General features: G+C 33.8%; 1 protein-coding gene and 1 long non-coding RNA gene across 3 annotated transcripts in view; one reads left to right on the top strand and one right to left on the bottom strand.

The window, feature by feature from the left end:
* Positions 1-2,083: 2,083 nt before the first annotated feature.
* LOC124447883 overlaps positions 2,084-12,430 on the bottom strand; it is a 27,188-nt gene continuing 16,841 nt past the window's right edge. For both annotated transcript variants that reach the window (XM_046998878.1, XM_046998879.1), the window contains 7 exons: positions 9,473-10,170; positions 8,788-9,394; positions 7,583-7,624; positions 6,058-6,335; positions 5,001-5,058; positions 3,902-4,179; positions 2,084-2,876 (listed from right to left, as the gene is read on the bottom strand). In XM_046998878.1, the coding sequence (XP_046854834.1) occupies positions 2,580-2,876; positions 3,902-4,179; positions 5,001-5,058; positions 6,058-6,335; positions 7,583-7,624; positions 8,788-9,394; positions 9,473-10,170 (2,258 nt within the window). In that variant the 3' untranslated portion in view covers positions 2,084-2,579. The remainder of the gene's footprint in view (positions 2,877-3,901; positions 4,180-5,000; positions 5,059-6,057; positions 6,336-7,582; positions 7,625-8,787; positions 9,395-9,472; positions 10,171-12,430) is intronic.
* Positions 10,622-12,430, top strand: part of LOC124447885 — a 23,132-nt gene continuing 21,323 nt past the window's right edge. Inside the window, exon 1 of the long non-coding RNA XR_006948870.1 lies at positions 10,622-10,699. This is a non-coding gene — a long non-coding RNA (uncharacterized LOC124447885). The remainder of the gene's footprint in view (positions 10,700-12,430) is intronic.

Here is a 12,430-nt window from a genome sequence, read left to right as displayed (position 1 = left end):
TGAACAGCCACTGGGAGTATGAATATTAAAGCGAAAACGACGTCAAGCTAATCATGACGAAATAAGGAGCAAAAGATATCCTGATTACTTCTGATGTCAAAACTTGGCAAAGACGTTTAAAGAGATATACATTCACTGAAAAAGATGATGAGAGAGAGAGGTCATAGACATACAAGTGGTTTCAGTTTCCAAGTAGGCCGAGAAATAAATGGAAGGATAACGAGGAAAGTACGAGAATGCTTCATGTTGGCGCTTGAGTGGAGACGGGAGACCTCGTAAGTCTTTTAACATCCACTACAACTCGATATCAATTAAATAATCCGCGAACCAACATGAAAGAGATCCAGTTTAGCCATACCAAGCACTTTTCAATTAAGCATTGCATAGTGAATGGAGTCATATGCCTTTGAAAAGTTGAGGTACGTGATTTCTAAGAAATATGAAGGAGAGATAAAAGCTGGTCTCACAGGAGCAAATTTGAAGAAAACAATCTTTGGAAGAGCTAAAGAGGTTGGATATACGATCTCGAAATCAAAAAAAGACGGAGCAATGAAAAAATGGGTCTATTTTTTCTACTTGTTCCCATGAATCTTTATTGTGGATGGGAGTCACGTATGCTGATTTCCCCATGGAGAAAACACTAGTGAGCAAATCAAGATTATTTGTTGACTATTCAATGTGTACCTAAAAAACCTACTATATATGTTATATCTGAAAGTAGTTCTTAATGGGGTGGTGTTGAAAAATGATGGTTGTGGTAAAGTGTAATGCTAGTAATGTAAAGTTGTTTTGGTAGACTACGAACAACTCGAATGATAATAAACAATGTGAAAAAAACTTCATGATGTCTTGCTCCTCGATAGCTTTGCTTTCCTGCTTTTTCAATGCTATGTATTGTTGATGTGCTAATTAACTGCAAATCGCCCCTTTTTAAAAAATCCAAGACTACTGTGGTGGTGGGGGTTGGTGGGTGTCAAAGTAGCCTAATGTCTGTGTGAATGAACTTGGTGAGACACTTACTGACGCATTTAACCCAGATATTGTGAAAAATACCTAATTTCCAGTGACATATCTAAGCCTGAGTTCATACAATTTGATAGCTTGTTAATGGAATTGTTACTGCATATCGACATTGCCAAATGATGAAACCCTATTATAACTTTCACTGTTGTGTGCAGATATTTTAATAATGGCTTATAAAATGACAAAAAATATATATAACCGCCTATTTTATGAACTAGTTACGTGTAAAGTTGCAAGATTTTAAGAGCTTATATTTAGAGATCAAGATAAAAACTTTCTGACGGAAAAGTCTTACTCACATAGTAATGCTTGTTACAAGCTTACACAAAAAATGATACAACCATGAAACCTTTAGAAAATAGGTTATTTGTGAGGCTGAACATGGTAGGATATGGAAAGAACCTGGAAACATCCACTTTTAGCAATTTTATGGCTGGTTGTCAGAACTCAGCCTTCTATATCGATCTTGCTGGAAACTGATTGCAAATTGTAAATGGCACACTCTACATGCGATTAATTACTATAAAAGGCAGGAAGATAACTCCATTGTCAGTATTAGATTTACTCTCTTCGAGAATAATCTTAAGACAACTTCATACAAATTTTTGATTGAACCTTCCAACTTCACATTCAAAGAAGTTTTGGTTGGCTGTAAAATATAATTGTAGTTAAAAGAGGCTGTTAAATAAAGGATTATAACAGTGGTATTTTCTTAAACTGCATCATACCAGTGTGAAAGGTCCATTTATTAAGTTGAAAATTTGGTTAAACCTGTAAAAACATGGCATTCATAACATAAGTGTTCGAGTAAAAACTTGCACATTCTGTGGGTGTCTGCAGACCCATACGCCTATGGCTTCCCAAGCCCCTTATTGACATGTTCTTCTTAAAATCCGTAAAAACAATACATTTTAGAAGGCTTTATCCTTTGAAGCCAGCACTTTTCAAATTGACCCTTCCTTGGCTTTGTGATTGTGCGTTATTTGTCGCCTCGGGCAATGGCAAATCATGCTTATAAGAATAATCCCTCATCCCAAAAAATATGATTGAAATTTTCATATTGTGGAAGCGACAATGACTTTTATGACTTTATTTAGCAAAGTACTAGTTCAATACTAAGAAATTTATATAAAGTATAGCTAGGAGCAAACCTAGCCCAATCTTTTACTCCTACAATGCAAACTTTCAGTAAAATTAGAATAAGAGCTTATGAAGTTGATAGATTTAGTCTATTTGATTGTGTTTCTGAGGTTGAACAATTTCACTGCCTTTTAATACAAAGAAAATCTAACCTGCTACAATAGTAATCGGGTATAGTGTAAACGTGGCCTGAGTACAGCACAGACATGACATGAAGCAATTTAGCGACAAATTTTAAAAGTAATCAATATGTTGATACTATAACTAAAATGTTTTAACTGTGTTGACATGATTATATAGAAATGTCTATACATACGTATTGTCCAATACACGGTGCTAATTTAATATGAACTTAGTCTCAAAATGCTCTCAGTAAAACATTTGAATGTTTACATTCAAAAGAAAAATCTTTTCCTTTATTGCAGGTGTTTCCACTCGTAATTCAAAATCAAATTAGCCAAAGTAGATTGGTTCATGCTTTTCAAGGTCTCCCCTAGTTTTCTCCGAAATTCAGTTTTCCACTTTTTTGATAGTATTGACAGAATCTTCTCTGCCTTTATTTGTTCATTTTCATAACTCGTATTCGATAGCACGTTCTCAATTTCATGGCTATCCAAATTCATCAAGGAAGCCATTTCATCCCAGTTACTTCCTAGATGACGACTCAGTTGACACATTTCACGAGTAGTTAAAACATCTTCATTTCTGTTTGTCTATGAAAAGTTTAAAAGAAAAGGATTGCAAATTTGTCATTAAAGATAAATTTGTTTATATAGCGCGTCTTAACACGATAAAATGATAAATTGTTGGTGTGCAAGTTACGTCTTAGCTACCTTGTTAAATTATTTTATCAAAGATTTTCCTTATTTAGAATGCAAATGTCATGCACCATGGTGAACATTCCTTTGTTCTCTCATTCCCAAGGAAATGGTTGCACACCACCTATTTGGCCCTGACTAAGTTCATACTTTACTGAATTAAACTAACGAGTAGAGGTTAAAACAAGTTCGAAACGTATATCGATACAAAACTTGCATGTAGGAGAGTTTTGGTACTTAGAGTAGTTGAGTATGTAAAATACTATACCACAATAATCCCGACAAGGCAAATACAGAAATGACAATCAACGTAAGATAATTTGTAGTTCTTTGCGTGAAAATTATTGTTTAACAAAAAAAAATTTGTATTAGATAATAAAATCGTCCATGAGATTTTTACATGCACTGTTATATACGACTTTAACAAAAAAACTTCTAGTCTTCCATCTTTAGTTACAACTTAGTCAAATTTTTGTCGCTACTCAAATTGCTCACACGAGTTCATGTTGTTTACGATGGTTTTATGAATTCATTCAACTTTTGCAGTAAAATTACATTTCTTGTAATCACAAGACGTTTCGGTTAGGCGAGAGGTCGAACTGTCTAATAATTCTGTTCAGACAGTACTGACTGTTAGAAGTACGTAAACTATAAAACTACAGTGAAGGCAGAAATACCGCGTCCATTCACTGCATATTTAATTTTACCTTATGTAACTGCTTCCAACGTTCAAATTTTGCATATATTTTGATTATAAAAAGCAAAAATGCACCCATAACATTCAATAACATTGTCCATTCCTAGCTGTAAAGGCTGAGTTAATCGTGTTGCATTAAAGGTTTTTTAGTAACAAATGCCACAGTGGTAAACCGCTCTGCAAAAAAATGGTGACAATGTGTGCCAAAATGTTGAATAAATACCTGTTTAATGGGAGCCAAAATTTCATCCAAATCAAGATATATTTCTCCAAGGTGTTTGCTTAATAAATGCCGATCAAAATCTGTTCGTTTATTAAAGATCTCCAAAATCTTTTTAGCCTTTGCGGAGGGGTTTGGATAACTTTTGTGGTTAACATTAGTTTCATCACGTTGCTCAAAAGGTATTGCAAGAAGAAAACCTAGTTTATTCCAATCAGTTGCAACTTTCTGACTAATTTTCTCGATTTCCTCATTTGTTAGTTTAGTGTAACGAAGATGAACTGAAACGGATCAACAAACAACATTTATGTATAAAACTTATACAAAACTTTGCAGAAAATAAAATTGCTAAATTAATGTCGTTGTTATCTGTTCCCAGAAATCTGAGAGCCATTGGTTTATGACGAACTCAAAAACTAAAAACTAAATATACTATTATAAAAACTAAAAATACGGCTACGATCTTAAACACATTTCAGGGAACTTACTTCAGAAACGTGTCGATTAAAAGTGACTTTTTAATCTGTCATCACATGTTCACCGCACGATGACAAGCTTGCAAAAAATGCCTAGGTTCTATGAGAAAAACTACCAATCCATTTAGGGGATGAATAGTCAGATAATCAGTTCTGTTCGACTGGTATATTTTTGAAAGCGACTGTATATTTTTGAAAGGAATCAGTCGGGTAGAGCTGAAAATATGAATCTTCATAATCGTAGTCAGAAAAAAACGCGATCGTGTCGTGTTACAACTCGTTGTAAAATAAGCACATTTTAAAAGTCATATTTAAGGAGATGCACTAGAATCAGGAATGCATTGCTAAACTACTTAAGAGACAACAATATGAGCCTTAGTCAGTTCAAGAAAACTCTTATGTACCTTTACTGTTTTTAGATTTGAAAATTTTCTTAAATCCGCACGATTTTTTACCACTATCAAATTAAGAACCACATTTTGATTTATCAGTAATTTCGCTTTTTTAATGAATAAAACAGTCTGCTTTCTATAATGTTTTATGCATGCCAAGCACAGACGTTCACGATACCTGAGGTTAAGAAAAGGACATAACGTTATAAGCAACAATAATTGTTAATTTCATACCTTTATTTAAAGCTGAAAATGACTTTATTCTGTCAAAAGCTTCACTTTCACCATCAAACTAAAACATTGATCATTGAAATGTAGCTACATTCACAATTCACCAGATAAATGAAATAAATTTACAACCAATACTAACTTTATTAATATCTAACTATTACTTAAAAAAATTATTACTATTATACAAACTGTCGTGAACTTCCAGTGATGTGTCGACATTTTTAATGTCGCGCCGTTTAAATTGCCTTAAAATAAAGAAACGTCGTTTTCCATGCATACATTGTCTGGGTCTTTTCCAATGTTGTTTATAAGTATTATCAAGTTTGTACGTGTCTCACTCTGATTTTAGGAGCACATTTTTTAACTGTTTGAAGAACGTAATTGCTTGGACTGTAGTGCAGGAGCTTTATCATTTTTTTTGGTGTCCTTTTGTATCAAGATTGAGCTTGTTTCTATTTTCTCGAGGTAATATAAGTTGTTAGGAGTATATGCTCCTCGCTACTCAACACATTTCATGCAGTTGCTTTCCGTTATGTTGGCTGAAAATTTCAATGAAATTAACAATCAAACTGTAAAGCATTGTACAAATATGCCTAGTGGTTGTCATATCTGCTCCAAATAAAAACCATATGATAATAATGCAATAAATCAGTGGGTACAAACAATGATAGCCACATAATAGATATCATAATAGAAACTTTAAATTGCAGACTACTCAACTTTCAAATTATATTATTTTACCACATCTGAATTTGCGTGTAATTTTAAAAATTGCGAATTTGGTAACATTTTTGGTTTGAGTAGCCTAATATTTTATAGTTGACAATCCCAAATTAAGAAAAATTCAATGAAAAGTTTTTAGAAACCCGTTTAGCACATAGTCATGCCGGTTTCACGGTTGTCGAGTTCATACTCACTAAGCTAGCGTTGTTTTTCTGGAAAATCTTTCGAAAAGTCTACTGTTAGAAGTACAGTGGACTTAAGACAGATTTTCCAGAAAACAACGGTAAATGGTCTAAAAAAATGATGTGAGTAAGTAAATATTTATAATTAAATGTACCTGATTGGAGGGAGACAAAATTTCATCCAAATCAAGCTTTATTTCTTCGAGGCATTTCTTCAATACATATCGATCAAATTTCTTTCTTTCATTAAAAATGACTAAAATCGCTTCAGCTTTTGCGGAGGGGTTTGGATAAATTGTGTCGTAAACAGTAATTTCATCACGTATGTCTAAAGGTATTTCTAGAAGACCACCCAGTATATTCCAATCAGTTCCAACTTTCTGACCAATTTTCTCGATTTCTTCTGTTGTTAGTTTAGTGTATCTAAGATCAGCTAAATGTAGCAAGAGAAACGTGTAAAGAAACACCGATTTATTACACACCATCAGAAAAAAACATGAACGTAAAGTCAATACACATGGCACCGGATGAGGATGCAGGGAGTGATTTAGCTACTGGGAAGCTCTTACCCTATATAAATAATTTACGATAACACAGACCGTATAATTTTGGCATTGTTTTTATTTTTAGAAATGAGCTTTTGTCATGAAAGACGAAGTCTCGTCATCAATGGTGATTAAACCGTAGCAACATCTTGGCTGTGGAAAATTACCCAACAATTAGAAAAAAAAACAATTTGAAAACTGAAGATCCCATTTGTCCATTGCGTTTCACTGATTTCTCGGACCATAAACGTCTCATCCTTGGGATGTAAGTCATGTTTTGCGTAAATAAATGGTAATTTCAGTTTTAATTCTTTCCATTGTGCATGAAAAACGTTTAAATCTCTACATTTTCAGCACACTTGTCCTCATATTTGGCAAATACAAAATACTTTATTTACTAGAACAAAAACTTAAACAAAAACTGACTTCTACTAATGGATGTACTCTTTATTAAATCCTACAAACCAGAACTTTAACAATGGCCTGAAAGCCAGTAATACAATCAACTTAATCTTCTCAAAAAACTTACACTTCCGCACTCACACTTCTTTGAAATGATCGAAATAAACAGATATACATAGAGCCACAGTTAGCATGTAAATATTTATGGTCTGATGATGAATTTGTAATGAATTCAAAACATTACAGAATGAAATAACCGCCACGTTTGTTTTTTCAAATATTGAGGTCAAAATTGCCCTTTTCTCCGGAGTATGTTTCTTATTTCATACATGACACTAAATACTATACATATAGTCAAAAGTGAGTGAAACAAAAACAATAATTCCTATAAAAGTAACTCAAATTTTCCCCAATGCAAAAAATATTTTTCCATTCTCGACTCTTCCCCTCTAGAGAGACTCTTTACTATGTATTTTTGATGCAACGTGACTACTTATAAAATACCATGTACTTGAAGAAAAAGAAGTCATTTTTCCGACTTGTGCAATCCCCATAGGCTATATATCCAGGGCTGTCGTACCATTTATAATTTGGAGGGGGCTAATATTGGGAAGATAATTGCATGGTCATGTTGTAATCTGTCGATAAACAATAGATTTCAAAGAACTTAAAAAAGTATATCATGCATAAGATGTGACCCTTAAATCAAAATTTTGTATTACCATATACTTACCTTGAAAACAACGTTGCTTTTTCTCTTCTTTAGAAAAAATAGCTGTGGAAAAAGTACAAAATTTGTGTTTACATGACATATTGACTGAAATAACAATATTGTTAACAAATTTCATAAAGTGAATATTATACGTAGGTTTATGTCAACGTTTTATAATGTTACTGACATCTTAAAGACACGTTCAAAATTAATCCAATAAATCATCAAAACAACCTTGTGTTTTCGTTGTATGCATACGTAATAATAAAATTATTTTGGTTCCCGCATAATTATAATATCAACTGCAACGATAACTAACCGCCATCTTTAAGGACAGTATATTATCATATAGAACGAATAAAACGCAAAAACTGTCATTTTTAATACAAAAGTATAGTAAAGTGGGACCGATACCCCCCACGAAGGTCATAATCAGATGAGCCAACTCCCGGCTTTAATTATCTTACTATATTTTATATGTGGATGCGTTATCCAGTGTAATATACATATCAGTGATGGGCCTATGCAGGTCCGTTCAGTTCCTTTTTGTTCAAAAATGGCGAAAGACGTATCAACGAAAAACATAAAATACTGCTTCTTTTTGTTGTCTATTAAATTCCTGATATTAAACCTATAGGTAGCGAACTTTTCGAAGAATTGCTGGCCATTTTGTTTGGTGAATGTTACAAATCTGCTTCACTGCAAGAAAAAGGGTTAAATCAAGGGAGTACGAACATATTTTCAAATTGAAAAAGTCAAAAGAGGTGCGAATAGGGTATAAATGTGCGAATTTGCCGTGGAAAGTGCAGGTCTCCTTGGGCCTTTTCAATGCCTTAATCTTATTATAGAGCGCTTGTATAAGTTATCGTTCCAGTTGAAATTACTCTTTCATTTTTCTATGGCAAGAAATTTTTCTTAAGAAAAATAGAATATTCCGTTTGAAATTTATAATTAAATCTCGACACTCATTCCTCTAGGGAGAATGACTACGCCTTAGACATTTTACTCTCACTTTTCATTGGAAATATTTACAATATATATTTATGGTACTAATGGATATTTTTCTCATAATATTTTTCTCTTCTAATTTAAGTAAATAAAGACTGATGAGCAAAGAAATGATGTCAATATCACAGAAATATATTATGTAATCAAATTGCTATTGTACAACGATCACATAATTGAAGTGTAGTAAAAAATGAGAAAATTCAAGCTAGTATGCTTACCCATAAGTTCTGGTTTGTTTTTTAATTCTTCATTTGACCTTACAGCAGCATGTACCCGAACAGGGAGATTAGGAAATGTTCGGAGAAAATACGCCCTGTAATCACCAATCTTATAAAATGGTTCTGGTTGTGGTAGAGGTCGTGGTCGATCGTTCCAATGTTGGTTAATATTTCGAATAAGTCTTAAACATTCTGTCCATGAAGAGCCATATGTAAATATCTTTCCAGTCACCACGTCTGTTCTAAAATAATCATAAACATCCCAATCCATTTGACTTTTCCAATCTGAGGATTCACTATTCAATTGTTGAACGACACTACACAAGGGATCATTTGTCTTAATCTGCTGAAGATTCCCAACTTTACGTAACATTTCAAACTTCTCATCATCTGACATGAGAAATGGGTGTTTTAATGCTTCGTTAGAATATGGTCTTTCTTCTGGTTGTCGTTTTAACATCCACGACAGAAGGTCTTTTAATGTTTCATCCTCGATTACATCCAAACCAACAGGGTTTCCTTTCAACATATTGTCCAGTCTAAGCCGTTTATTTCCAAAAGGATGTTTCCCTTTTGTCGCAACATAATATGCCACCATTCCTGCATTCTAAAAAATTAACAATGTAAAGTCACAAATTGGCTCTATATATGCATGACTTGCAAATGGTTATATTCCTGCACCTACCATTATATCAGAAACTCTCTTGTACCGTCCTTTATCAACTGAATCTTCATCTTCTATATATGATTCAGGAGCAATCCAATACTTCGTTCCTCTGTTAGGACTGCTTTCATATGTCGTAGAATCGTAATCCAATATTTGACTAATGCCAAAGTCAGCTAACAGAAAGTTGCCTTGTGAGTCTCGGAGAACATTGGTAGGCTTTAGGTCCCGATGAATAATAGGATTTTCTCCACTATGAAGATCAGCTAATCCATTTAAAATTTGTCTAATAATTTTGGGAAGAGCGTTTTGAAGATCACTTAGAGAAGAAGATTTCACATAACTCTCCAACGATTCTTCACATAAGTCTAATATTAAATAGACATACTCCGTTCCAGTATCTTCTTCTAAGAAGGAATAATTTACAACATATTTCGATTTCTTTGCGTTGAATCGATTTAAAATTTCTTTTTCTTTCTGTGCAAGCTTCATGCAGTTGTCTCGACGTATTCGTTTCACTGCTTTGCCGTAACCATCTTTTCTCAGTCCAAGAAAAACACGAGTCTCGTTACTTCCTTTACCGATGCAAAATTCTTCTGAGAATATTACACGCACATTGCCAACCACTTCAACCTCAATGCTGGAATTGCGTCCATATTCAATCAATTTAATAAGCAATTCTCTATGTTTCGTTGATTCATCAATGTATTTCCACTCTTCTAGATAAAAATATTACATTCAAGGGTTAACCAAACAATATAAATACGTCAAAATAGCTTAAAGTTCCCCAATTAGAAAAGGATACTGATACCGCACAATTTTAAAAAACGTACTAACAATTGTTGGACATATCATAAAGTTTTTAACTGGTACATTCGAAATTAGCTTACACCAAACAAATAATCACAAAAACCTCTCTCTGCAGTAATTTCATGAATTTTTGTTAAGGAGTAAACTTGCGTTTTTCAGAAATACTAAATTTAAATTTTGAGAGCAAATATTTTTTAGAATCTAAAAAAATTTTTTATACCAAAAGATAACACTATAGCTTCATTTAATTTTTCTTTCTATTCTCGACACTCGTTTTTTAGACAGACTATCTTATGTTAGCTGCTAAAGATTAACATTGAAGTTCGATCTCTACAATTATTCTCTCAAACATTGTTTTGACATTTTAAAGTGCCAATTAAACGAAAATTATGCTAGTTAAATTATATCTGTATTGACCAGAACTTTTGAAATGACAGAGTGCTTTCTAAAACCTTTTCTGCATAACTTTTTTCACTCTAAAAATACTACGTCCTTGCAATTAACAGTTTATCTATCTTGTGACAACATATTGCATGCAAAATGAGTCGCTGCAATGTTTCAAATAGACTTCATTTTCCTGACAACTTTAGGTTGATAATGGTACGCAGTATTTTATATCATTAACACATCACGAAGGAGGAACCTCCGCCATGTTAAAATAATGTATCATCAACTTTACCTAATACATCTAGTTCTCATTATCCAGTGTGACATCATATAAATCGGACATAATAAAAACTTCAATACCTCGAGAATGAAAAGTGATATGCATAAACTAGTAAAGAAAGCACAAACAATTGCTAGTATTGTTTTCCTTTACCGAAGTGAAAATGATTATGTGCAGTTTTCAATTATTTTAATACCCAGGGAGAAAAGGAATCATGCAATTCAGCAGCAGCGTTAGTAAACACTCACTCCCCCACACACTAAAAGTTCTAGTTTCGGCCTTTTGTAAAGTGGTCAGTGCTACAATATCTGAGAAAACATGTCACAGCTATTGAGTTCTGTAAGCGATACTTCAGCAGCAGCGTTACTAAACTCCCCCTCCCTCGCCCCACTAAAAGCTATAGTTTCGGCGCTCTATTACAGCGGACCGTGCTACAATATCAGAAAAAAATGACAAAGCCATTAAGTTCTGGAAGTGATATTTTAGTAGCAGCGTTATTTAACACCCCACCCCCCACCCCACTGCATGGAAACGTTTGGCCTATGGTTAATTTACACTAGCCAAACCGTATGAACAGATAGTGTTTGCAAAAAAATCGCTAAAAATGAGCACTTTCCTCACAAAAGCTAAGAATTTGTCACTCATAATGATGAACAAGTAGAGATTTCCCTTGTCTTCCTTCAGTGTATTCATACATCTCCTATTCTTTGGTTTTTCTCTATGCTTCCTACTATGTACATTAATTATAATTGCCTTCACCCTATCTACGCAGGCCCTGTTTACATGGGACAGGAACGATGTCAAACCAGAATGAAAATCAGAATTTGTTGCATGTTTACATGCGACCCGCACAAAATCACGAAAAATCCTCATTCGCGTAACGCCTTCTTGCAGGCTAATGTTACGCTTGCTAGCCATTTTGCCTTTATAATTTGCTTTTGTGCGCATGCGTAGATGCAATTTCAGACCGGTCTGAATATTAATTTGAGTTTACATTAATGCTGGTTTCAAGTCATACCGTTCTGAACTCAGTCGGATCAGTTCAGCGGGCGGTACGACTTCAGACTGCTCTGAGTCATTTTTGTAACGGTCCCATGTTAACATTTACTATAAATAATATTATGACTGACACGAGCTGGTACCGTGGTTTGACTTCGTTCCGGTCTCATGTAAACAGGGCCATACTCTACTCTATGTCTACCTCTTATTCTTTAAACGTGCTCTTCTTGTGTCTTCTTGTTTTCATTTACATGCATACATACAGTCTGTGAATAATACTCATTCCTTATTTCTATGGAGCAATGTCAACAGCATGTAAGACAATCTTGCTGCAAATATTAAGGAAGTTCTGCTTAGAAAACACAAGTAATATTTTTTGGTACCTAGAAACTGTGAACATTACGTACATTGTCAGAGCCACAGGGTAGTGAATATAAAGTAGAGCCACTCCATTGATTTTTTCATGCAACGCATATTTTATTACGCATGTGATCAACATAGTG

The sequence above is a fragment of the Xenia sp. Carnegie-2017 genome, unplaced genomic scaffold (genome assembly GCF_021976095.1).
Source record: "Xenia sp. Carnegie-2017 unplaced genomic scaffold, XeniaSp_v1 HiC_scaffold_23, whole genome shotgun sequence".
Taxonomy (NCBI): Eukaryota; Metazoa; Cnidaria; class Anthozoa; order Malacalcyonacea; family Xeniidae; genus Xenia; species Xenia sp. Carnegie-2017.
This window is presented reverse-complemented; position numbering and strand designations above follow the sequence as displayed.